This window comes from Bombina bombina, chromosome 2 (genome assembly GCF_027579735.1).
Source record: "Bombina bombina isolate aBomBom1 chromosome 2, aBomBom1.pri, whole genome shotgun sequence".
Classification (NCBI taxonomy): Eukaryota; Metazoa; Chordata; class Amphibia; order Anura; family Bombinatoridae; genus Bombina; species Bombina bombina.
The window spans coordinates 1,256,684,531-1,256,712,287 of record NC_069500.1 but is presented as its reverse complement, the minus strand read 5'-3'; the positions used below and the strand labels follow the sequence as shown (position 1 = coordinate 1,256,712,287).

Below are 27,757 nucleotides of genomic sequence, written 5' to 3'. Positions count from 1 at the left end.
CTCGTTGTTAGGTGAAATATGTTCAGTTTGTACAGATTGACCTTTATTTAAAGTAACATCAATACAATTAGTACATAAATTTCTATTGGGCTCCACTTTGGCATTAGCACATATAGCACATGTATCTTCCTCTGAATCAGACATGTTTAACACACTAGCAATAAACTAGCAACTTGGAAATGCTTTTCAAGTAATTTACAATAATAAATAAGTTATAGCATCAAATCTTTGTAAGAAATATACAATTTTAGCAAAGGATTGTTCCCATTAGCAAAGGATAACTAACCCTGGCAGCAGAAAAAATACACAAATAAACGTTTTTTATCACAGTCAACTACAATCTTCACAGCTCTGCTGTGAATGATTACCTCCCTCAAAACAAGCTTTGAAGATCCCTGAGCTCTGTAGAGATGAACCGGATCATGCAGGAAGAAAATGAACCTCTGACTGAGTTTTTTGATGCGTAGTAAAAGCGCCAAAAATGGCCCCTCCCCCTCACACACAACAGTGAGAGAGATCAGTAAACTGCTTTAATTTAAACAAAACTATTGCCAAGTGGAAAAAATAGTGCCCAAAACATTTTTTCACCCAGTACCTCAGAGAAATAAACGATTTTACATGCCAGCAAAAAAACGTTTAACCTCAATAAATTAACTGTTATTTAAAACCTATTGCAAGTCCCTGCAAATTAGGTTAAGTCTATGCATACAGTATAAATCCAGTGAAGTACCATTCCCCAGAATACTGAAGTGTAAAATATACATACATGACAGCCTGATACCAGCTACCTCTACTGCATTTAAGGCTGAGTTTACATTATAACGGTATGGCAGGATTTTCTCATCAATTCCATGTCAGAAAATAATAAACTGCTACATACCTCTTTGCAGATTAATCTGCCCGCTGTCCCCTGATCTGAAGTTTACCTCTCCTCAGATGGCCGAGAAACAGCAATATGATCTTAACTACTCCGGCTAAAATCATAGAAAAAACTCAGGTAGATTCTTCTTCAAATTCTACCAGAGAATGAATAACACACTCCGGTGCTATTATAAAATAACAAACTTTTGATTGAAGGTAATAAACTAATTAAAATCACCACAGTCCTCTCACACATCCTATCTATTTCGTTGGGTGCAAGAGAATGACTGGAGGTGACGTAGAGGGGAGGAGCTATATAGCAGCTCTGCTGGGTGAATCCTCTTGCACTTCCTGTAGGGGAGGAGATAATATCCCAGAAGTAATGATGACCCGTGGACTGACCACACTTAACAGGAGAAATATTGTATATTTTTCTAAAGGAAAAGCATAGGAATTTCAAGTATTCCTAAGGAAAAAAAACATGTGTATAAATACATATATTCTGAGTCAAACACCTTAACATATACCATATCGCTTTTAAAACATTTTTTCAATATTAAACATATTTTTTATTGAAAATGCTTATATATAAGTGTAATGATTTATTTTTATATGTTTCACATTTGTTTTGTGAAACTTTTTTTTTAACCTTAACACTTCAGGTTTCAGGTTGTGCTAATTCTTCTAATTCACTTGAGTGCAAGCCAAGCAATGTTTAGTTTGGTTGAAATATCCATTAGAAAGTACATCCTTCTCTAGTAAATCTGTTTTACGATGAACTTGTAATATCAATTTGCTCATTTTAGCACAGTCCAGTAAAACTGATATTGCACACTGCACTATCAGTTCTTCACTTGTATCTGGGCTATATATATGGTTTCATAGGATTTTGAGAGAGAGTAAGGGCAGGTGTTGGGAAGGGATGAGATCAAGGGGACAGGTAGTGAGGTGAGAGGAGGATATAAGGGCAGAAACTTCTTCCTCAGTAGAAGGAACAGAAATGCTGAATCTGTGGCTTTGTGGGTTTTGGACATCGGTTATGGGTTGAAGGGGTTGGACTGGTAGTGTGTTAAGAAAATATTTAATTTCTGATTAATTCTACTTTGTTGGTGACTTGGTTGTCAAAATCTTGAGCTGAAAAAGAAGTGGAAATAGGAGGTGGGTGTGGGCGAACAAGGGTGTTAAAAGTGGAGAATAGAAGTTTTGTTTTTGAAGAAAGAGCAAATATAAGAGTAGAGAAGTAATCCTGCTTGAAGAGGTTAAGGGCAGAATAGTAGGAGTTTAAGATAAACTTGTAATGAAGGAAGTCAGCTGAACAACTGGAGTTTCTTCAATGTCACTCAGCAGTGCGGGAGCATCTATGTAGGTAGCATGTCAGAGCAGTATGCCAGGGGTGAGGATGAGCGTGTGACTTTTGAGCTATGGTAGGAGGTGCCAAATTGTCAAGGACCACTGTAAGGGTGGAATTATAATGACAGATAGATTGGTCAGGACAGGAAAAGGTGGCGATGGAAGAGAGCAGAGGTTTATGAGCGTTTAAAAGATGCTGCTGATCAGCTGACAATGCTCCTGTGGAGTTTGGTGGGAGGGTTAGAAGGAGGGAGGGCAGTAGGAAGTGCTGTGATGTTACAATTGAGGAGATGATAGTCACAAAGAGGAAAGGGGAATTTGTGAAGTTTGAGAGAGTGCATCGATAGCTGAAAATTAGATCAAGGGAGCATCTCTCTTTGTGAGTAGGAGAGTCGGACCATAGTGACAAACCGTAAGAGGAAGTGAGCTGGAGAAGTTTTTTTGCAGCAGTGATAGCGTGATTGTGGATAGGGAGGTTGAAATCCCCAAGAATGAGGGCAGGGATGTCTAAGAAGAGGAAATAAGGTAGTCATTATGCAAAAGTGAATTTTGTTTAAGAGGAAAACTCTAATAAAAAATATTTTAATATAAAACAAACAGACAGTACAATTTGGAGGAGGTTGAAGCTGTGCCAAATGACAGCTATATATTTAAGAATAATAGCAAGTATTAATAAGGATTGAACATCACATGGCAATTGCCATCTATGATCTAACTTTGTTTGTATTCTTAGTATTAAGTATACATTAGATTCACACAAATTAATCCATAATTTCTGACTCACCTGAGTATCTTTCCATTTAGTAATAAACTGATTTTCAATATCCATTTGCTGCTCTTGCTCTTTGCTGACCTAATATGCATAAATTAACAATTAAATAAAGAAACTAACACAACAAACACATATTTGTCTTCATTGGCATTATGATTAGTTCTGAAACAATAATATTTTTGTAAATTATCTAATGTACCAGCAATAAATAAATGAGATATACAATAAATCTCTTCTCATTTAAAGTAAGAAATTAGTCATGTACGTTTACCTCATATAAATAAAAAAAAAAGTAAATATCTGTAAGATCTACCTATAAACTATTATTTTAGTAAATAGTGATACACATTGAACTAGCTTACAAGTTTGCACACGAGCGATATCAGAATATCGCGGGCACATTGATTTGCGTGCATATTACAAGTTTAAAGTAAACACAATCAAATTTAATGTGCTTCAGGTTAGTGTAACTGAAGACCTAGAATAAATAGTTAGAGGCCTATTTATGATGGTGCAAGCAGACATGATCCGATATAGTGGATTATGTCTGCTGCACATCGATAAATGCAGACAGCATACACTCTCAGCATTTATCATTGCACCAGCAGTTCTTGGGAACTGCTGGTGTAATACTGCCCCCTGCAGATTTGCGGGTTGATTTCTGACAATTTCTGTCCGCCGTCTCAGAGCAGATGGACAGGATATGGATTTCTGTCCGCCGCCTTAGAGCAGACGGACAGGTTATGGAGCTCGCTGGAAACACGGGGCATCAAGCTCCATACGGAGCTTGATAATACAATTTGAACTAAACACAAGATAAATACATTAAAATAAAAGTTTAAACTCATATAAACACTATCTGATAAAAATTAGTTTTATAAATATTAAAGATACATGAAACCCAAAAGTTTTATGTCCCTTTCACATAACATTTGTACAAGGGTTTAGATACACACACATATATATATTTTTATACTGTATGTAAAATATGCACAACAAGTTTTGGGTTTCGTGCTTTAGGTCTAATTCAGTGTCAGGTTAGTGCTCATGAATAATTAGTTAACTATTTAAATAATAATAATAATAATTATAATATTTATAATAATATTTTTTATAGATATTGTAAAATATACATATATATTCTATGCATTTTTTTTAGATTTTTTTAGTATATCTATAATAATTCTTTACATTAATTATTAATATTTTTTAATATTTTCTATTTAATAAAAACACAACCCACCATAATATAACTCATATTGGGTTAGTGCACATAAAGAACTAGGGTACTTCTGTTGGGTTTATGTGCGTGAACCCTACAGGAGTACACTAATTTTTCATTTGGGCAAACCTGATATGAGTTAAATATAGGTGCATTATGTATTTATTAAATTGAAAATATTGAAAATGTTAATAACTTATGTAAATAATGATTATTTAGATGTATTAAAAAATTCTAAAATTGCATATTATATATATATATATATATATATATATATATATATATATGTGTATATTTTACAGTAGCTATAAAAGTTATTCATATTTTTATCAATATTTAATATTTTAATAGTGTGCTTTAAGATAACTTATTCTGGGGGGGCAGAGCCAGCAGCCGATGGTGTCGGTCGCACTTTCCCTGGGCTCTTAGGCCATAACTGTACAAAATGCCTATATCATGGATTAAAATGTTCTAGACTCACGAATAATCTCTCACCAACTGGTCTACAATGAACAGAGGCTCTGTCTGACTCGGATAGCTCGGGGTCTTTTGGAGTTTATTGGAGAAGGCTGCTGTGCCACGTGTGGGGATACGCTCAGATCTGCCTCCATTGCTTTTAACTTAAACTGCTATAACGTAAAACCTACAGTTGCTCTTACTATGGAGGTGACTCAAGAATTGCTACACACCCTACTTCAGGACCTAGCACGAAAGATTGATCATTGCTTTTTAGACTTATCGGACACGTTGAAGGCGGCAGTACTGGGAGTGACTGATGGCACTTACAATACTGAGTGCTCCGCAGTCACGGTGAACAAATCTCTAATTGAGGTCCTTGTACCAACTCCTTGCCTGCTTTCTCCACTGCACAGACCCGAGGCGGAGCTGGACGACTGCTGCGATCAGCTGAGTGATCTTTCCGAACCTCCTGTTGTGGATGCTGCAGCGGCCCCGGTGCAGTGTTCACAGATTACAAAGCAAGAGTATCCATCGGACCTCACGCTGCTTTTTGAGAAGAACGAGACACAGCACTTCATCTCTGCTCCGGCAAACAAAGAGGGGGCAGGTTCCTCTATTTTCCTACTCGCCGCGGCAGTGGCAGCCTCAGAGTATCTTGCGGTATGCGCTTGTTCTCACCTAGATGGACTGGGATCACGGTCACTCTGTGACCAGGCACTACAGCTACATATACGGATTTACTTACATGGCCCAACACTAACTCCTCTTAAAATAGACACTCTTCAGGCTCATGGCAATCGATCCCAAGGCATACTTGCAGGCACCTCCATAAAGTCCCCTAAGGGGACACGTTTTTGCATGCTTGTATTGGGACGGTTGCTATGGGACCCAGGGAGGATTTTTATACAAGTTGGAGTAGGCTAAAGAACTTTACATACAGGCACCAGTAATATGAACAGTTACAAATGACCCTAATGACGGCTCTGAGTCTGATGTTTAGAGGGTCTTGAGCTACTACCCACTAATACTCTTGCTCTCTATATTACCCCACAAGGACATCCAGCTACGGTTCCAGTTAGCTGGTATTAGAGCACAAACTGCATCAGGGTGTCACTAAATATTAAAGTCTTGTAATATATAATATATACTGGCAGCACCACTGTTGGATACTACCTTTAACTATTTAAATAGCATGATTACATGTATATCTACTCCTCATTGTGCTATGCTTCCTGTGTCTAGCTATCTCAGAACAGAAAAGGTGCCCAGCCTTTGCTGGTTCGTTATGGGACTTATAGCGATGGTATGGTCTCCTCTGGGACTGTTTCTAAATACCTGCGAGAATCCTTTTTATTTATTATTATTTTATTGACGTTCTATTGCTAATTCTTTGTTGTCTAAGTGTGTTTGCACCATAATGTTTAACCTCACTCTGTGTAGGTTTAGTGATGTCCTTTCCTGCAATACATAGCCTCCAGGTTGTTTATCACCACACAGGAGCTCAGTATAGAGAGACTCCCTCACCCCATTCGAAAGGTTTAAATGGTTGGATAGTCTTGTTGTTTTACTCTTAGAAGTGAACTAGGATAGTTGTTGCATTTTATTATTACTCTGCTCTATAATATAGGGTGCCCTAAAGGATCCCAGCTATGCACTTAGGACTGTTGTTATAATGTGTGTATTGGGATATTTTTGATATATATTGTCATGTATAACCTATGGGTGTGTGACTGTTTAACTTTAATTATGTTCCATTGTAATTAGACATATCTATGGAACCATTACAGTTGACTGCTTTTGGCAGCTGAACTAGATTTAAATGTCGTATAGTATTTACATATGCAGCCGTTACTTCTAGTAGATTCTGTTTAGCACCCAGTAATAGGATTTAAGCTCATGTTTTACTATGCATACCTATGGCGCATCAACAATGTATATAATTACGGCAGAAGGCATATCTGGATATTTTATTCTTACAGATAAGCTCCAATATCACCGTTAGAAAGTTAGTTGCATACTGAATTGTCTTTTACCCTCTATCTCCGTGAAGTCTACAGTAAATAGGTACACTATGTCCTGTGTCTTCAGATAATGAGTCCCTGAGATATCGCTATCCTTTCCACTGAAGCAGGCTTATAATTAGGATACCTTAAGGATCAGGGTTGCATATATGTACTTTAAGAATTTATATGTGCTTGGTTTCCCTATGGCTATGGCCACACTTAACCTATACAGAAGCTCCTCTGTAATGTGCATGCACAGATTTTGCACCATTAATCTACATTTCAGGAGATAGAGCTTTAATATCCCCCCCCCCCCTGAATTTAACTATTTCTCATTGATAAAGAGGGTTATCATTATACTTATAGACACTCTTCATTTTTGCTACATTTTATTTATGCTAATTGTATTTACTGTTTTATGTTGTATTAGTATCTCATATTTGACTGTGTTATGTTATTTATTGCAAGCACTTCCAGAGCTAGACTTGAGTAATCCTTCCACATCTTCCCTGAAGCATAGCTATATTATAGGTTAAAAAATAATGTCGCAGTTTAGCCCTAGCTAGTGTGGCTGTTACTGAACGCTGGAAACTTGTACAACAGCACATGGTTATATATTACTGTTACCCATTCCCCATGCCATCCCTCTTTAACTCTAAATAATTTATATTAGCACTACTACTTCTCCCCCCTTTAATTATAAGACCAACATAATTTCTGCCCTACTCCATATATTTATTATTAACAGATGTCCCAGACTTCCCTTAATATTGATAAATGCACTGTTTGGGTACTTCCAAACAACATTAATTTATTTAGTAGTGAATTTCAAAGCTCTAAGCTTGCAGTACATTTACAATCCCGGTATACTAACTGGCTCTGCCCCCCCCCCCTCCCCACCCCACCCCCCTAACTCTATTTTGAGCGGCTCTTGCCCGCTGCATCCCTCTTCCCCATGAAACTGTAGAGCTATCGTCTCCCCAGTCCCAACCTTATCTGAATAAGACACCTCACTCTTCCTTTTATGCAACTGGGAGAGGACCATTTTCTGTTTACATTACATTTAAGATTCTCTATGATAAAACTGAAGTCTTTCTATATGTTCGCCCACTTTTTCTAGGAACACTTGAGATATTTGAATACATTACGTTTCTGTTTACTCTGTGTATACATTTATAATGTTTTGGGTCATACCTTATATATTGTATCTGTTTATGACTTCAATAAAAATTATTTAAAAAACAAAGATAACTTATTCTTTAGTACGCTAACCCGAAACCGCGTCAGAGCCAAATCACAAAACTTGAAGCGTGTTACACATATTTTTCATTCCAATGTTCTTTACATAGAAAAAAATGTAATTTTTATTATTAAATATGTGAAAAACATTGGAATGTGAAATATTAATAACTCCAATCAGGTGAGCATGCAAGGGTTACATTTTTTTCTTCAACTCTCTCTATTGAAGTCTATGGGGGGAAAAGTTAGCGAGGTCACAATATCCGAAGTTCTCAAGCTAGTGTGCGTCAGGATTTGCTTGCGTGCAAAAGTTTTAATTTCAACTTGTAATGCGCACACAAACCCCTGAACACAAAAAAATTACTTCTGTCTGTGTTTACACTTCAACAGGAGCACTTTATACTGATCCACTTGTAATATAGCCCATAATTTTTAACAATATTAAATATTTTTTTATTATAAACTATTTTATAAAAGATTATAATTCAGTCTCTGATTCACTTTTCTGTAAGTCAATAAATTTGTTTAAAAACTATAATTGCATTTTAAAAATTGAACTGCATGTTTATCCTTTTAATATGAAAAAAAAGATAATTGAATATTTAATTCTTCTAATAAATATCACCTCATACTTACTTGAAAGATTGTTATATAGTGATTTATTAAGTCCTCCGTCACACATATTTCTTGATCATTTTGTCCATATGTTTGAAATAAACATGAAGAAAAAGCTGAGGCTAAAATATGTGTATCCAGATGGTTGATTTCAGAACACTTTTGAATTCTTAAAAAAAAAAAAAGAAGAAGAGTTAAATCAAACAGGTAGAATGTTGGTTTACCGTTTACTTACAGCTCGATTTAGAGTTTGGCGGTAGCCGTGAAAACCAGTGTTAGAGGCTCCTAACGCTGGTTTTGGGCTACCGCTGGTATTTAGAGTCAGTCAGGAAAGGGTCTAAGGCTCACTTTCCAGACGCGACTTTTCCATACCGCAGATCCCCTTACGTCAATTGCGTATCCTATATTTTCAATGGGATCTTCCTAACGCCGGTATTTAGAGTCGTGGCTGAAGTGAGCGTTAGAAATCTAACGACAAAACTCCAGCCGCAGAAAAAAGTCAGTAGTTAAGAGCTTTCTGGGCTAACGCCGGTTTATAAAGCTCTTAACTACTGTGTTCTAAAGTACACTAACACCCATAAACTACCTATGTACCCCTAAACCGAGGCCCCCCCACATCGCCGCCACTCTATTAAAATTTTTGAACCCCTAATCTGCCGCTCAGTACACCGCCGCTACCTACGTTATCCCTATGTACCCCTAATCTGCTGCCCCTAATACCGCCGAGACTTACATAATATTTATTAACCCCTAATCTGCCGCCCCCAACGTCGCCGCCACCTACCTACACTTATTAACCCCTAATCTGCTGACCGGACCGCACCGCTACTATAATAAATGTATTAACCCCTAATCCGCCTCACTCCCGCCTCAATAACCCTATAATAAATAGTATTAACCCCTAATCTGCCCTCCCTAACATCGCTGACACCTAACTTCAAGCATTAACCCCTAATCTGCCGACCGGAGCTCACTGCTACTCTAATACATTTTTTAACTCCTAAAGCTAATTCTAACCCTAACCCTAACACCCCCCTAAGTTAAATATAATTTTGATCTAACGAAATAAATTAACTCTTATTAAATAAATTATTCCTATTTAAAGCTAAATAATTACCTGTAAAATAAACCCTAATATACCTACAATATAAATAATAATTATATTGTAGCTATTTTAGGATTTATTTTGGGGGTCTTTGTTATTTTATTAGGGGGCTTAGAGTAGGTGTAATTAGTTTAAAATTGTTGTAATATTTTTCTAATGTTTGTAAATATTTTTTTATTTTTTGTAACTTAGTTCTTTTTTATTTTTTGTACTTTAGCTAGTTTATTTAATTGTATTTATTTGTAGGTATTGTATTTAATTCATTTATTGATAGTGTAGTGTTAGGTTTAATTGTAGATACTTGTAGGTATTTTATTTAATTAATTTATTGATAGTGTAGTGTTAGGTTTAATTGTAACTTAGGTTAGGATTTATTTTACAGGTAATTTTGTAATTATTTTAGCTAGGTAGCTATTAAATAGTTATTAACTATTTAATAGCTATTGTACCTGGTTAAAATAAATACAAAGTTGCCGGTAAAATAAATATTAATCCTAAAATAGCTACAATATAATTATTCGTTATATTGTAGCTATATTAGGGTTTATTTTACAGGTAAGTATTTAGCTTTAATTAGGAATCATTTATTTAATAAGAGTTAATTTATTTTGTTAGATTTAAATTCTATTTAACTTAGGGGGGTGTTAGTGTTAGGGTTAGACTTAGCTTTAGGGGTTAATACATTTATTAGAGTAGCGGTGAGATCCGGTCGGCAGATTAGGGGTTAATTATTGTAGGTAGGTGGAGGCGACGTTGGGGGCGGCAGATTAGGGGTTAATAAATATAATATAGGGGTCGGCGGTGTTAGGGGAAGCAGATTAGGGGTACATAGGTATAATGTAGGTTGCGGCGGTGTACGGAGCGGCAGATTAGGGGTTAATAATAATATGCAGGGGTCAGCGATAGCGGGGGCGGCATATTAGGTGTTAATAAATATAATATAGGGGTCGGCGGTGTTAGTGGCAGTAAATATGCTCTACGCTCCCTTTTTTGGAGCCTAACACAACCCTTCTGTGAACTCTAAATACCAGCGGTATTTAAAAGGTGCGGGGGAAAAAAAGCATGCGTAGCTAACGCACCCCTTTGGCCGCAGAACTCTAAATCTAGCCATTAGAAACTTAAAAATAAAAATGGTAAAAATATATAACTTCAATTACATGGTCCAAAGTTATACCTTGCCATAATTATAACGTTTATCATTAACATTTACTTCAGTAAAAATAATAAACAAAATCTCTGATTGTTAAAAAATAATATTGACAGAAACACATTTTCTGCACTAAGAAAAATAACATAGGTCAACAAACAAACCTTTTTTTTAGTTGCCAAGGATGTTTAAAATAAGTTAGGATATTTTTGGGGTGCTGAATCCAAAATTGACATTAGTTTTGCAAAATTTGCTTTACTTTTAGTGATAAAGGATACCCCTCAAATTATGTTTACCCCAATATGACTTGCGGCTGCTGACATATCTGCATCATTGTTTTCAATGTAATCTTTAATCTAACATTTGTTGCAAGTTTATCCATTGCATATAATTTCATATTCCACTACAAGCTTGAAATGTGTTTTATTGCACAATAACAACCGCTATGCATCTCTTACAATTGCTCACTCAACAAAACAAAGAAAAATATGAAAATATCAAAATGGCCTTGCAGAAGCTCTGCTATCATGAGCCCCAGTGATCTATTTTTGTTAATCTAAAGGTGGTGAATTTCTTGTTTGCATCAGTATCAGGTTTTTCTGCTTGACTTTCAGGATCCAGGTGGCCATACACAGGTATCCGGTAAATATTCTTTGATTTCAGGAGCAAGGAGATCATACACAGGTATCAGGTAAGTATGCTTTGGTTTTCAGGAGCAAGGTGAGCATATACAGGTAACAGGTAAGAATGCTTTGGTCTCAGGAGCAAAGTAAGCATACACAGGAACCAGGTAAGTATGTTGTGGTATTAGGAGCAAGGAGAGTAAGGTAAGAGGGCAATAACTCAGCCCAGAGTGATGGACTGGGTGAGTTATTATATGAACTCCCACACCTGAGTCCTCCAGGTGGCAGTTACTATAATTGGGACATAGCCCCCTTTAAATTTAGGCAGCGTGCAGCCACACAGCCCTAGAGAGCTGCAGCCGAAGCTGTCAACAAGCAGAGGTCTTTGCATTCCTCCACATGCGATGGCAAGGAGGAAAGCAGCATTTTCGGCATTCGGCGAGACCGGATTCTTCCATCCCGGCAAGGTTAAGTACCCTTACAGACCATGAGCACTATTTTTATTCTATATATACTATACATATATAGAATATTCTATATATATATATCTTGCAAATCATTTTTTATTAATCAGAAAACATTTTATTAAGATTAACTACATTTTTTACTTTTAAAAAGTCTGGAACTGACTGGCTTCTGGTTATCACTTAATATGAAAGTTGTATTTATCTAAGTCATTTATTTAATAAAGTAAGCAAAGGTACAGTTTGGGGCTGGGCGATATGGGGAAAAATGAAAATTGCGATTTTGGACCCAAAAAATTGCGATTGCGATTTAATCGCGATTTTCTTATAAATGAATATAACACCTTAATTTTTCAATAAAACATTAATTTAAGACTACAGAATCTTAATGTACATGTTTCTGAATGTCCAATACACTCTGGGAGCATAAAAATACAAACCCCATATGTGTGTGTATATATATATTTCCAAGATATCAGCACTCTCTGTTCCTGCCGTTCAGCTGTGGGGTGCCATCCAGTGCCAACCAGTATATATGTAATAAATAAATCCAATAGTCCATACGTCTGACCAGTGGTTGGAGATGCATATCCACGAATTTGGCTATTGGTTGGTGAAGGGACTTGATGACTGACACTACCTGGGGGCTGGTGCAGTCTTTTATGAATTTTTGGTACAGTATAGAAAACCGGGATTCTAGGGTACTGTGTTTTTTGAAATTCCAGTGCATGTACCCAGATTGAAAGGTCTGTTCTAGGTAGCTGTCAATCTTGGCTTTAAAGACACTTGTTGGATCCCTTGGTAGCATTCGATAGATCTCTGGGTCTTCAAGTTGGTGCAGGTCCTCCTCCCTGTAATCTTTAAAGTTCTGGAGGAATATGGCCCCTCTTTTGTTGGCTTCACTAATGATTAAAGCAGGATCTCGTGCCAAAGTTGTAATGGCCTAATGCTCCTTTTTAGTAAGGTTATTAAACCCCTGGTTATTCTGTTGTTTAATTTGGTTTTCCATGTCAGTTTGTGTAAGTCTGTGATAGGTACGGATACTGGCATTGTAACTTTGTGGGTCAAAGGTTGATTGTTTCTTAAGCATGATAGAGCCCTGTGTTGGTTCCTCTGATTTTCCAAAATATTCCTTAAGAAATATTCCTTAGAAACACTAATTTTCTATATTACACAATGTATTTGCACTGCACTTGCGCACTCCGCATAAAGGTATTTTCTTGACACACAGGGATGGACTGTTCGCTGCTGGCATTTGCACCGTGACGTCATGGGTCGCACTTCCAGGTTCGGGTCAGGCGCTGCGGCGCGAAGGTCGGTGGCATTCCTCCAGCTCCCTGATATTCTCCATAAATACATGATATGGTAAGCCACTTCTTTTCACTTTGTTTTATTCACAGGAGTCTGAGGACGGGGGTTACTCCCCAAAAACGTTAACTCACTAATTAAATATTTTGAATCAAGGCGAGTGCATCCTTTGAATTTATTTATTTATTCATTATATATATATATATATATATATATATATATATATATATATGTGTGTGTGTGTGTGTGTGTGTGTGTATGTGTATGTATGTATATATATATATATATATATATATAATTTTTTTTTCATTTTTTTTTCTTCTTTTTTAAAACATTTTATCTTGACTGATAATGAGCCCTGCTCCTGTGCAGGAATCCAATACAGGCATATAGCAGTATGGGTGGGGGCTGCTCCTTTCAGAAATGCTGTGCCTTGCTGATATCAAATACATTGTAGATGCAGTTAACCCAGCAGCTAGCTAGCAGAGGAGACTGCAGTTTTAGCCTTTTTGGCAGACGTGGGGTTAACTGCATCTGTTATGTATTTGAGTCATTTCTCAGAGAGCAGGAAATTGTGTGGGAGGTTCCATAATGATTACATACCCTAAGTTTCAGACTGCAGACGTCCCTAGGGGGAAATATCAGTAAGTGGCTTTCCCTCCTCTTCACATCTCCTGCATGGGCTCTGCTTTTCGACTTCTATAGATTGATCGGCTGCTACTGACAAATGTGTGCTAAAAGCAACCACTAGATGGAGCTGGTTTGCAAGAAATCACATACAAATCAATGCAGTACAGCCACATCTGAGGATTTTTTTTAGCAAAAAATTGCGTACTCTTGTGGTTTTTAAATAGAGGCAATTTATCACGGTTTTAAATTGCATATGTGATTAATCGTACAGCCCTAGTATAGTTGGAAATAAAAATAAGTTAATAAGGGTAGACACTCTTTTTCTCTTTTAACCAAATTAATATTTTTATTTTGACTGTGCAATTATGTATTTATTGATTCTACTTTTCTACCGTTGTTTTCCGTACTTTTTTGCAACTATTAGTTCTAAATAGTTTAGGTTAATTTAAAAAAATAACCATTGAACTTCAAAATTAGGAAGGGCGTGTTTTATGTGTCTACAGATTGATGTAAGTATATGTCAGCAGGAAAAATCTATAGAAATAGAGTTAAGAAGTACAGAAGCATTACCATATGGTGTCTTTTTTAGTAAACATATTTACTGAGACTAATTAAAAATTATCACATACAATAATGGTTTTCAGATTTGTTGGAAAAATACACATAAGAAATTCAATAATTAATTAATGGAACCTTAAAACAGAAATTGGATAATGTGTTGATGGAAAACTTAATTCGCTTATGTTATCTGTTGGGAATTGACTAATGCTTAGCTCACTCTTCTCTTATGTTAATACTCAAAAAGCAGTGAGACAGTAATAGATTCAGAAGCAAATTATAGACATAGGACTAGATTACAAGTTGATTGATACTGATTGTGAACAGTATTGCTCTATTTGCAAATATACAATTATTCCCGAAATCCAAACTATGCCAAAATCCAAACCTATTCATGCCCCAGCTAGTTGGGAAAAAGTTTAAGAGTATGGTAGTCATATCTGAGACCCTGTTGGCTCTATTTGCACATAGTAGGGATGAGAGTAACTGGATAGTTAATATAACAAGGTTCAATAGTTAAAATGAAAATAAAATGTAAACTTGCTTCTTATCAGCGGGTAAGCACCGCTTGATACAATATTGCATTGGGAATAATGAATTAGCTTGAGAGAGACACTTACTATATAAAAAAATAATAATAAAAAAAAACACCATGTGCGATCGGATGAGCATGGTTTTATATTACATTTGAGGGGGAGTTATGTTATATAGTATATGTCTAAGCAGAGACCCATGTGATAACTGTAGTTGATGATACTCTAGTCATGAGTAGCTGGTTGGATTGATAAAAAGTGCAAGTATAGTAGCAAGGTGTTAAAAGTTAGAGTAGGTCCGATATGAATGCCTCGCTGTAGCCAAATAGGAAGCCCACCCTAGAGTATACATTCTAGTTAATGGTTATGTCAAATACTAAAAAAAAACTAAAAGCCCATACACAGTTAATCTCTTGGTTTGGTGTAAATAGATTAAACACCCTGAATGTAGTGAGCCATATAGTCCATATATATTCTTGTTTTATACGAATGCCTAACTTATATGAGACAAGTATGGTACTTTTTAGTACTGACTTGGTAAGGGAAGAGTAGACTAAGGGAACTTTGCAAATTGCTTTGGCGTATTGGTAGTCCATAAACTCAATAGGAGACATTTAAGCTGTTACCCATAGGTTATATAGGAATCACTAGGAGCTGGGTCCTTCACTACACCAAGTTCAATAATAGTGCTATTAAAGTGACTGAACTGTAATAAATATATGACAGATGCAGTATCTAGAATATAGCATAAAAACACATACAGACAAAAATATTATAAATTAAAGGCAGTTGATCGGTAGTGCTCTGAAACTAGTGTGATTTACTAAATATACTATAAGCCCCATAATAGGACATCGAGCTGGGAAAACAATATGAGATACTGTTCAAAAACTTTGTTCACACCAACTTCTAATGTAATACAATATCTACTGACATAAAATGCATGACATGATCAAGTCCAACGGTTAGAAATAGAAATACTTGATTGAAAACTATAGTAAGATAACTTGTGTAAATAATTAAACAAAACAACTGAAATTGCGATGCTGTGTAAAGAATATTTTGCGTCTCGCCTGATTTTAGGGAGGTAAGGATCTCATCCCACACATATTAAGGTAAATATAGTTGAAGCATACATAGTCTTCTGATGTGAAACTGTCCCATGTTCGGGTTGTAGGGCCTTAGGCTGAGAAATAACTATGTACCGCTGATCGAAAGTATTCCAAAAGTATCTCATGACTTTTCAAATATGGGGTTGCAATTGTCGCTTACTGGTGTACTTATCCTGCTCTGGCTTGTATTATTTTCATGAGGTGTCCCAGCAGGGAATACCGTTAACTCCAACATTAGGTGATGAAGGGGACTCAGGCAGCGCTCTAGAGGGTCGGCTGCATCCCCCCAAAGAACCGCCAATGGCAAGTCTTCAGCTCTCGACTAGACACGGCAAGAGTAAGAGTCAGACATCTGCTTCGGTTTTGCAAGCGGTGTGGCAGCGTGCTGCTGTGAAGGGTCTTCTAGAGGTGCTGCAGCCATGACTGATCAGTCTAGGTCCTGCTCCATCCTAGGGAGGCTGACCACAAGCTTGGGTATCTCCCTAGTCTTAGGTATGTACCTGTGACTTATAGAATGGGTCTCTATTAGTTGGGTATTTTGTTTAGTTGTATCCCCAGGTAGTTGGACATCAGCTAGTGAGGAAGGCTTCGGGCCTGCAACTTCCATCGGAGGGTCTTCCTCGTTGTATAAGGAGTATTAACTCATTAAATCTAACACATATTTGCTGCTCAAAGTTGCATAGAAGGGTGGGAAGTGTTATGTGAAGGTCCTCTCTCTTAGGTATAGCCATATTGGACTTAATGACCCCCAAAAAAAAGTCTCATTAATGCGGGTTTCTGCTAGATTCAGATGATATTTAGCAGGTTATTTGCATCACTTCCAGAGCTAGATAAAAAAGCGTCTTATCATGGCCGTTGTTAGTCACGCCCCCCCCCCCGCATACAGTTTATTTTTATTTATTTTTTCTGTAAAAGGAATAACATAACTATAGTGGTCTCAGATATCTTAATTGAGGCTGGGATATACACTTCAAGAGGGGCCATCTGACCCTGAAATTGGTAGCAGTATTGCTACAGGTCCAACATTTTAAGGTAAGTTTTTAATACGGTGGCAGCTTTTTCAAGATGGCTCTGCATCAGTGTCTAGTGGATTAAGGGTTACAAGTGTGATGGGGCAATTATGTTAGAGTAAACTACTTTGTGATAGTATAATGTCACATTTACAAATTTTCATGAGGCACAAAAAATTACCCAACTTCTTGTAATTTCAATACAAAATGTGAGCAATATGTGTGCTCTATACTTTTTGAATTTGTGTGCTATACTTGTAATCTGGCCTATAATCAGCAACAGTCTGAGACACTTATTTGATTTCAAAAGACAGAAAGGAACTGGCAATATTCATAGCCTTTAACAGATCATGCCACCAATTTAAAATCTGGGCACAGGTAATAACAGTAATTATATCAGGAAAGGACCTAGACAGCAATTTACAATCTGGAAACAAGAACTGACACTACTTAAAAATTAGAACTTGTGAATTTAACAAAGTGGAATCAAGAGACAGGGATTCATTGTCAGAAATGGAACAGGTAAGCAACTTGATGTCTGGAACAGGACTTGTAACTATTTGCTAGTTTTCTATATAAAATGACTAACTATACGGCTAGATTACGAGTTTTGCGGTACAGCTATACCGTTGAAAAATTGGCCATTGCGTATGGAATGGCCGGAAATGCATATTACGAGTTGTGGCGGTATAGCTATACCGCAAGCATTTTAGCCTGTAACGCAACATCCATTCCGCACTTAAATAAATTATGTTTGAGTGCGGGATTTTTATAGCGCCTGTATTACAGGTTGTGCGGTTACAGCCTATACCGACACGATCCCTCCCGCATCGCAAACATTATATTAAATTTATTAACCCCTAATCTGCCGGCCACCCACATCGCGACTATTAAATAAACCTATTAACCCCTAATCCGTAGCCCCTGGACATTGCCGACACTATATAAACCTATTAACCCGTAAACTGCTGCTCCCCAACATCGCCAACACTAATAAAAGTTATAAACCCCTAATCTGCAGCTCCCCGACACCTAAATAAACCTATTAACCCTTAAACCACCGGCCCCCCACATCGCCAACACTATAATAAAGTATTAACCCCTAAACCTCCAGCCCCCCACATTGTAACTACTAAACTAAACCTATTAACCCCTAAACCGCTGGCCCCCCCACATCACAAAACATTAGATTAAACTATTATCACCTAAACCATTTTTTTAATTCGTAGTTTTTTTATTTTATTAGAATAGTTATGTTAGGTTAATTTATAGTTTAAACTTAGTTTTATTTCACAGGTAAGTTTTTATTAATTTTAAGAAAGTTATATTGTAATTTTAATTTAAATATAGGGGGTGTTAGGTTTAGGGGTTAATAGTTTAATTTAGTGTTTTGCGATGTGGGGGCCAGCGGTTTAGGGGTTAATATGTTTAGTTTAGTAGTTACAATGTGGGGGGCTGGAGGTTTAGGGGTTAATAGATTTAGTTTATTAGTTGTGATGTGGGGGGCTGGAGGTTTAGGGGTTAATACTTTATTATAGTGTTTTGCAATGTGGGGAGCTGGCAGTTTAGGGGTTAATAGGTTTATTAAGGCGATGTCGATGTCGGGGATGGCGGATTAGGGGTTAATAACTTTTATTAGAGTTGGCGAAGTCGGGAAGTGGAGGAATAGGGGTTAATAATTATGTTTAGTGTCAGTTATGTTGGAAAATGGTGGATTAGGGGATAATCACTTTATTTAGGTGTTGGCGATGTCGGGGCGGCGGATTGGGGGTGTTTAGACTAGGGGTTTTTGTTAGGATGCTAGGTTTAAACGTAACTTTCTTTTCCCATAGACATCAATGGGGTTGCGTTACAGCGATCTCCATTCCGCGATCGCAGGTGTTAATTTTTTTCTAACACTCTCTCCCTATTGATGTCTATATGGGAAAGCGTGCAAAAGCACATCAAGTCAGCCCTTGGCTTTTGTGCGTTATGGAGCTTAACGCACCATACCGCACAGCACAAGGAGGCTTTTACAGTAACTCGTAATGGCAATGCTTTGGAGCGTGCAACAACGCACATTTTTGAGCATTATCTTCGCACCCTGTTTAGCACAAAACTCGTAATCTAGGTGATAATTAATTATTGACTTCATTTATTCTTGACAGCAAACTTTGTTGATAAATGAACTCTAAATGCAATCAAGCTTCCTCAGAGATATGTTTAGTTACATTCCATTAACATAGTGTCATAGTGTCAGTTTTAAATCAAATCAGTTTAAATCAGTTTAAATCTGCTATTTTCTGTCATAGACTGATTTAGTAACATTATTTTTTTTTCTATTTAATTAACAATGGGAAGACAGTTTTGCAAAAAAAATAATAAAATTGTTTTTTCAAAATGATTTTGTTTAGGCATATACAACAAACTATAATAAACTTTTATCTCAGACAACCAATATGAGTAAAATGTTTTGCTTGTGTGCACATGTGTCTGAAAATAAAAATGCATTATTTGAAAGGTTATATATCAAAAACTAAATAAAAAATCAATTTGCATTCTGGTTTCTCTTAACCAAGTTGCTTAAAAATCTGTTTAACCAATTGGGCTGTAGACTTGGAGAATCATTTCCCATGAACAACCATATTACATTTTTTAAAACTGTACATAATTTGATTTAAATATTTATGGACCTACTGATCTCAAAACCTAGCTGATTACGTGAAATATTTCACCTGTGTAGTGATTGTCAATTACTTGTAATTTAAAATTATAGGTTTCATTGTAAATAAAATTGTGCAGCCTTACACAGCTAATGTTACAGATTACAATGACTCTTATAGATTAGCATTTTTTGTAAGCATCAAATTATAGAATACAAATTAAAATAATAGACATTCTATTCATATATTTGGAATAAGTCTTCAATTTCCCTATTTGTATAGCCCCAGAAAACACCTTTTAATTTATTTAATCAAATTGCAAACAATTAATTTATTATTGAGTACTACATGTTAGAGTGGTCTAACAATGCAATTACCCATTTTAGGGACACAATCTGCCTCCCTTATGGTATCACATGATGAATAAGTATCATGGATAAGGATTATGAAAATCCACTATGCTTCTCTATTGCCTGCAGACATTCATTCTTGTACTGCTCCTCAGCCCTTCGGCAAACAAACTGCCTTTTGCTACAGCCAAATTTTGACACATCAGTCCAGAACACCTGCTACCATTTTCTGCACCCTAATTCCTTTCCTTTTGTGCGTAGTTGAGTTATTTGGCCTTGTTTCCACAGTAGATGGGTTTATACGAGAGTCCCATTAGGGACTGAGCTGATGGTACTGCTGGACATCTTCCTATGGTGAAGGGAAGTAAGCATGATGTGTCATCTGCTGCACTATTTCCTTGGCCAACCACTGTGTCTACAGTCCTCAATGTTGCCTTTTTATTTGTGCTTCAGAAGAGCTGGAAACCTCTGTCTGCCTTGAAATTTCTGCCTGGGAGAGATCTTGCTAGTGTAGCATAAAAGCTTTGCTTCTTATTGCTGTATTCAGTTTTACCATGGTGTATGACATTAAACTGTCTTAAGCAACCTCCCTTCCCTGGTTTTATTCTTCTATACCACATGGCCCTTTTAGTGTTTGAGGGAATATATACTATATATATATATATATATATATATATATAGATATATATATATATATATATATACTGTATATATACTGTATATATACTGTATGTATATATATATATATATATATATATATATATACATATACATTTATATATACACACAATATACAGTATATATATATATACATATATATATATATATACAGGTATAATATATATATATATATATATATATATATATATATATATATATATATATATATATATATATATATATATATATATATATATATATATGGAATCATTATGATGATTATTATAATTTCCTTCTTGTGCTTACTTACAAGTACTATAGGTTGAAAAATGGAAATGCAGAAATAGATGCAGCAATCTATGTACTTGGCTGCATTAGAGCACGGCAATGAACCCGCTCCACTGCAATACATATTGTATTTTTTCCTTACCTTACTTGTAATGTCTGTTCATAATTAAGGTGCAAAAATACTGGGCTGCTGGGCGGATCAATAGAGGTTCCATGTCACAGTAAGCTCCCTACTTAATGTATGACACTGGGGTTACAATGTCTAACCAGACGTAGCTCAATACAGCTTGCCTGCTCGCTGTGTATTGGAAGTTTTCGAGGTACCAGAAGGGGAGCAACAGCAGCACATCAAAGGGTTAGCAGTGTGTGGACCTAATAGCCCATCAAAAATAGTGGTGGAACTGTGGTTCCAAGTATTCCCACTCAACTTGACAACTGGTGACTAGAGTATTAACATGTACTAACAGTATTGTAATAAGAAGGTGTGTTTTATAACAAAACCAAACACAAGCAGTGTCTCTTGATTCTGTGTTAATTATGGTCCGACTAATTAGTTACAAAATATTGATGGCTGCCTGCCTAGCATATTTGAATGCAACATTTTAACTACACCGCTAATATCAGTGTGTTAAATGCTGTAATATAATTTCCATAGTTTATTATAACTATGTTTAAACGCACAAACACTTGTAATAAATAATACATATTCCAATACTGAATTTATGTGCTAGTTAGTTTAAAATTTTTGATTTGAGATATAATTTTATTATTATTTTTGTAATTTAAAATGTTTTTTGTAAACATGTGAAATGAGAATGCTTACAAGCTTTTGCGTTGAGAAAAAAAAGTCATTAATCAAAAGAACAAACAAAATTGAAACTAAAAAAAATGAGTTTCAACAGGAGAAATATATAGAATTAAAAAAAAAATCATATAAGAAGCTTCTGGAAAGGCATTTTGTCCCACTGAAATACCTGTGTCACATTACCCCATGCAAGATATTAAAGGTTGTAGTGCAAAACAAATGATTTGAAAATATTATGATAAGTGGGTTATTGCATGGTTATAACCCCTTAACGACCACGATGTACCCTGGTTATAATAGCGGCGGGACCGCCCAATTATACCCTCCCTGCCACCAGCTGGCGACAGGAACTAGTGCATAAAATACCCTCCAGCTGGCCCCCCGTACAGGGAACGTCGCCGGTCCTTAAGGGGTTAAACATATTAGAATGGGTCCAAATTTGAAAAACACCCAAAAATACATGCAAGGCACGTCACAAGTGAAAACTGAAATCTAGGTCAATTATAAGAAATAGAGTTTAGTTCATTCGTTTGTTTTTTTTCTCTTATATAATTATACACAAATTCAATTTTATACAGTAAATATACAAAGTGATTGTTTGCTAAATATATATGTCAGTATTTATTTTATGCTTCCAGATGCAATTCTGCTGTATGAGGAAATATCTGACATGTATATTGTTTTATATAAACACAACAGTATATTTGTCTCACAATCGCACTTAATACATTGATCTCTGTAAATCTTGTAACACCGGTCACTAATTTTCCTTTTGCAATCTCTGCTGAGAAGACATGAAATATCATGCAAGAGCTAGGAAGCAATTCCCTAAACAGATGTGTGCTATAGGATTTTGCTGATCTACTTCAGCAATTTATAGTACATTGGTATCCAGAGTAATATTAGTTTACCTTTAGGAAAGGAAGAATAAATTATTTTGTAATACTTTGAAGAGTACAGAAAATTCTGTTGATTTCAAGTCTAAGCAGGTTTAGATTGTCCTGTATTTGCTTTCTATTAGAAATATGAATTTGCTATACATGTCATAGAATTTAAAATTGAATATTCATTAAAAAAGTTGGTACATGTCAGTGATATCCAAATAGAGTGGAAATGTCTCTGCAGCTTAAAAATGATTAATACACATAAGCAGGGAAGAAAAATATAAAATTTGTTCACAATAATAAAATGACTAGCCAGGAGAGAAAAAATTACTAGTCAATTTCTGTTAAATATAGGAAAACTACCTATTTCTTCATTTTCCCAGACTAGTGGAACAAAGGAAATTTCCAGTCCTGAAAATAACCATAATGCTTAACAGGGTAATGATCTCGTATTACTCTTGTATATTACATAAGAAGTTGAAAAATGCTGAAAGTTTAAGTTGAAAAATGTCCAAAAATGTCTTAAAAATATTTATATAGGAAGAACCTCTTTGCGTTTCCGCTATAGTAACAACCGCACTAGAATAAAGATTTGTGCGCTAGTTGGGTTGCGTTGGTATTACAAGTTGAAAGCAAAAGGTTTTTTCTCTAGTGGTAACCCGACAAGTGCAAAAATCCAAAGCTAGAATATCACGTGCATGTTCACGTATTCCCCCATAAAAGTCACTGGAGAAAAAGAAAGTAGAAAAACCTAACACGCTAACCCGACATGAAAATATGAAAATTTCATATTCCAATGTTCTTTACGTAACAGAATATGTTCTATTTATTCATAATTAAATATTTCTACATATATATGATTTATACCTATATATACTGTATATATAGATGATTATATGTAGGTATAGATATATACAGATATATATATATAGGAATATCTATTTGTAAATACTTAGAACATATTCTTCTATGTGCAGAACATTCGAATGTGAAATATTTACAGTAAATACATAATTCAAATATTTATTAAAATGAATATTCCATAAATATGTTTTTACATGTTTTCATCTACTTAAAGGGACATTAAACCCCAAAAATGTATTTCATTATTCAGAAAGAGAATACAATTTTTAAAAAGTTTCCAATTTACTTCTATTATCAAATTTGCTTTGTTCTTGTTTTATTCTTTGTTGAAGGGATACCTAGGTAGGTAGCATGCACATGCCTGAAGCACTACATGACAGGAAATAGTGCTGCCATCTAGTGCTCCTGCTAATGTATAAAATTGTTGCAAAACTGCTGCCATATAGAGCTGCAGACCCGTGCACACTCATAAGCTTACTTTACTGCTTTTCAACAAAGGATAACAAGAAAACTAAGAAAAATATAACAGAAGTAATTTGGAAAGTTGTTTAAAATTATTTCTTCTATCTGAATCATGAAAGAAAAAAATCAGGTTTTATGTCCCTTTAATGGCAAAAGGCTCTAATGCACATATATATATATATATATATATATATATATATATATATATATATATATATCTGTTTATGTATACATATATATTTATGTGTTTATATGTGTGTATGTATATATATATATATATATATATATATATATATATATATACACACACACACATCATTAGACATGTATATGTATGTATCTCTAGGTTAAAGCCCTTTCCCAGCTTTATTTTTCTTACACCCAAGATCTTATGTCTTTGAGCCCTTATATCTTTTTTGTGCAATATTATTTTCTAATAATTTTTATTAGACAGTGTTATAAAAAGTGGAACTGTACTTTGTAATGTTATTTTTTTTTATTTTGTGTTTAATGCAACTTTTAATTATCCTCAGTTAACCACAGCTCTGAAATCGTAATAATGATTCTAGCGTAAATCACGATTGTGCTCACGCAATCGTGCATATGCTCACGCAATTGTGTTTACGCTCAACTTGTACAATGAACGGTAAGCCCGATGAGTGCAAACCCTCCCGATATACCCCTTAACTCTATGGCGCAAACAATTGTGCTCCACTTGTAATCTAGCCCTATATGCATTTATTCTCGTATTTATTTTCAGAATATGGTGTATACGAGCCTGCAATTGTAATTGTTGTGCGAGTACTATTTTGACATTGTATGACTGGTGACAACAAATGTATAGTTAAATGTTATGATGCAGATGTGTTAGTTGCCTTGCACTGTTTACAACTCAAAATCATGTGCTCCTGGGGTTGGAGGTAACAAGTTTTCTGCTAGCTGACAAAATAAAATAATCTGCTCCTACTTAAAGGGATCATGTAGTCACACACATACACAAGTCTATTTTCTATTTTCAGCAAATAAATGATTAAACTATCCTCATAAATGGTAGCCAATATGAGGCAGTGCATTTAATGAACACTGTTCACAGCTAGATAAAAGAAATGCACAAACATTATGGGCCAGATTACAAGAGGCGCGCTAATGGTAGTATGGGCACAAAACCAATATCGCTTGACTGCGCTACCATTAGCACACAACTTTGATATTATGGGGTAGATTTAACAAGCAGCAGATGCTGCTTTCTACGCCCGAAGTTTCCAGCTTGCTGGAAACGTAAGTTAAGAAGCAGCGGTCGTTTTTTAAATAAACTTTTTTAAATAAACGTTTTTAAATAAACTCACTTAACACAATTGCTAAATTTTTTGACATCTGGATTTGTAGGGTCAGTAGGAAAAATCAGTATTGTAGCTTTTAGTGATTAAACTATAATTCAATTCCTCATTAAATCCATTATATGCCAAGGCGATACCCTAGTACTAGTATAAAAATAACTATTGAGTAAAATGTCTCTGCAGGTGCCTAACAGACACAATATTCCCCTATTTAATAAATTATGATTAACACAACAAACACAAACCTAACATTTAGGGGTTTCTCACCCTTCACAATTACCTCAACATATCCACTTCAACTTATGGTCTAATTTATTTAATAACATACATTACAGATGTGTACAATATTTAAGACTATAATTAGAAATAACTTATAAAAGCACATGTGATGTCACAGTTTCCCCAGAAAATTCTGTGTTTGTGGATCTCGTGGGGCTCTGTGAACTACCATTGGTTTGTGTGTGCACCTCACCTGTTGCCTAGCATCACTGAATTTCTGTGAAACATCACTCACACAGTTGTCTCTTAGATTGTTCTGTGAGCTGTCTTCAGTTAGCCTTTGCACCTTGCATTAAAGGGACATTCCAGTCAAAATATAAATGCACTTCTTTGAATTAAAGCATACTTGCAATATACATCTATAGGCAAAAATGTGTCTAGTAAAAGTTACTACTATTTTAGGGTTAACATTTTTCTCTGCACAAGCATTTGAAGCATAACAAGATATTCTTTGTACACCAGCATTTTAAATACTGCAACTGCTCAGAGCATCAGTGGGGCTTGTATCATGATTGCAACAGTCAATAGGATTTTTTTCCCTTTAATTCCTATTGGCTGATAGAAATCTTTCAGCCAATAGGAATGTAAGGGATGTCATCTTGGATGATGTCATTTAAAGGGAAACTTTGCGCTGGATGTCTTAAAGATGGACCTGCTCCGTGCCATCTGGATGAAGATAGAAGATGCCGTCTGGATGAAGACTTCTTGCCGTCTAGATGAGGACTTCGCCGGCTGGATGAAGATGGAAGAGGCCGCCAGGATGGAGACTTCTTGCTGCCTGGATGATGACTTCGCCGGCTGGATAAGGATTTTGATAACTGTAAGTGGATCGTGGGAGGTTAGTGTTAGGTTTTTTTAAGGGTTTTTTGGGTGGATTTTTTTTTAGCTTAGGGTTTGGGCAATGTAAAAGAGCTAAATGCCCATCCAATGGTTAGCTTAGGTTTATTTAGATAGGTTTTTAATTGGGGGGGGGGTTGGTTGGTTGGTTGGATGGGTGGTGGGTTTTATTGTTGGGGGGTGTATGTATTTTTTTTACAGGTAAAAGAGCTGATTTCTTTGGGACAATGCCCCACAAAAGGCCCTTTTAAGGGCCATTGGCAGTTTAGTGTAGGCTATGGTTTTTTTTTATTTTGGGGGGGCTTTTTTTATTTTGATAGGGCTATTAGATTAGGAGTAATTCGTTTTTATTTTTAATAATTTCGTTTTTTATTTTGTGTAATTTAGTGTTTGTTTTTTGTATTTTAGAAAATTGTATTTTAATAATTTAATTTATGTTATTTTATTGTAATGTTAGTTTTTAGCATAAGGCAGGTTCGGTTTTATTTTACAGGTAACTTTGTATTTATTTTAAGTAGGTAGTTAGTAAATGGCTAATAACTATTTACTAACTAGTCTACCTAGTTAAAATAAATACAAACTTACCTGTGAAATAAAAATAAAACCTAAGATAGTTACAATATAACTATACCAAGAGAAAAAATCAAATTTGATTATAAAAGTAAATTGGAAATTTACTTAAAAGTCCTATCTGAATAATGAAAGTTTAATTTATACTAGACTGTCCCTTTAATAGTTTTATTTAGGTGGCGGCGATGTTAAGGCTGGAAGATTAGGGGTTAATAACATTATGTAGGTTGCGGCGATGTCGGGGCGGCAGATTAGGGGTGTTTAGACGTGGTTTTTAAATTAGGTTTAAACATAACTTTTTCTTTCCCCATAGACATCAATGGGGCTGCGTTATGGAGCATTTGTTTCCGCAATCACAGGTGTTAGGCTTCTTTTTTGCCGGCTCTCCCCATTGATGTCTATGGGGAAATCGTGCATGAGCCCGTCAAAGCAGCGCTTGTTTTCCGTTGAGGTATGGAGCTCAACGCAACCATATCGCCCGCACAAGCCTGCTTTTTCTTATAGCGCTGAAAACTCGTAATCTAGCTGAGAGTTTCCAGCGTGCTTACGTGACCTGAAATTTTATTGATTTACCTCTTGTTACAACCTCAGTTCTGTGTTTGGCTTTGTGTTGGTCTAAGGCAGTGATTTTCAACCAGTGGGCCGCGGCACACTAGTGTGCCGTGAGAGATCCTCAGGTGTGCTGTGGCAGACTGATAACAGTGTAACATATTTTTTTTAAATTGTTGCTTGTTTTTTACTCTGGGCCATTTTTTTATTTTGAATTAG

The 27,757-nt window shown here is 35.7% G+C and overlaps 1 protein-coding gene across 1 annotated transcript in view; it reads right to left on the bottom strand.

Moving 5' to 3' along the window:
* ARAP2 (ArfGAP with RhoGAP domain, ankyrin repeat and PH domain 2) overlaps nt 1-27,757 on the bottom strand; it is a 626,699-nt gene that overhangs the window by 127,886 nt on the left and 471,056 nt on the right. Inside the window, exons 23-24 of the mRNA XM_053704072.1 lie at nt 8,543-8,690; nt 2,996-3,064 (exon numbers count right to left, since the gene is read on the bottom strand). Coding sequence (XP_053560047.1) covers nt 2,996-3,064; nt 8,543-8,690 — 217 coding nt within the window. The remainder of the gene's footprint in view (nt 1-2,995; nt 3,065-8,542; nt 8,691-27,757) is intronic.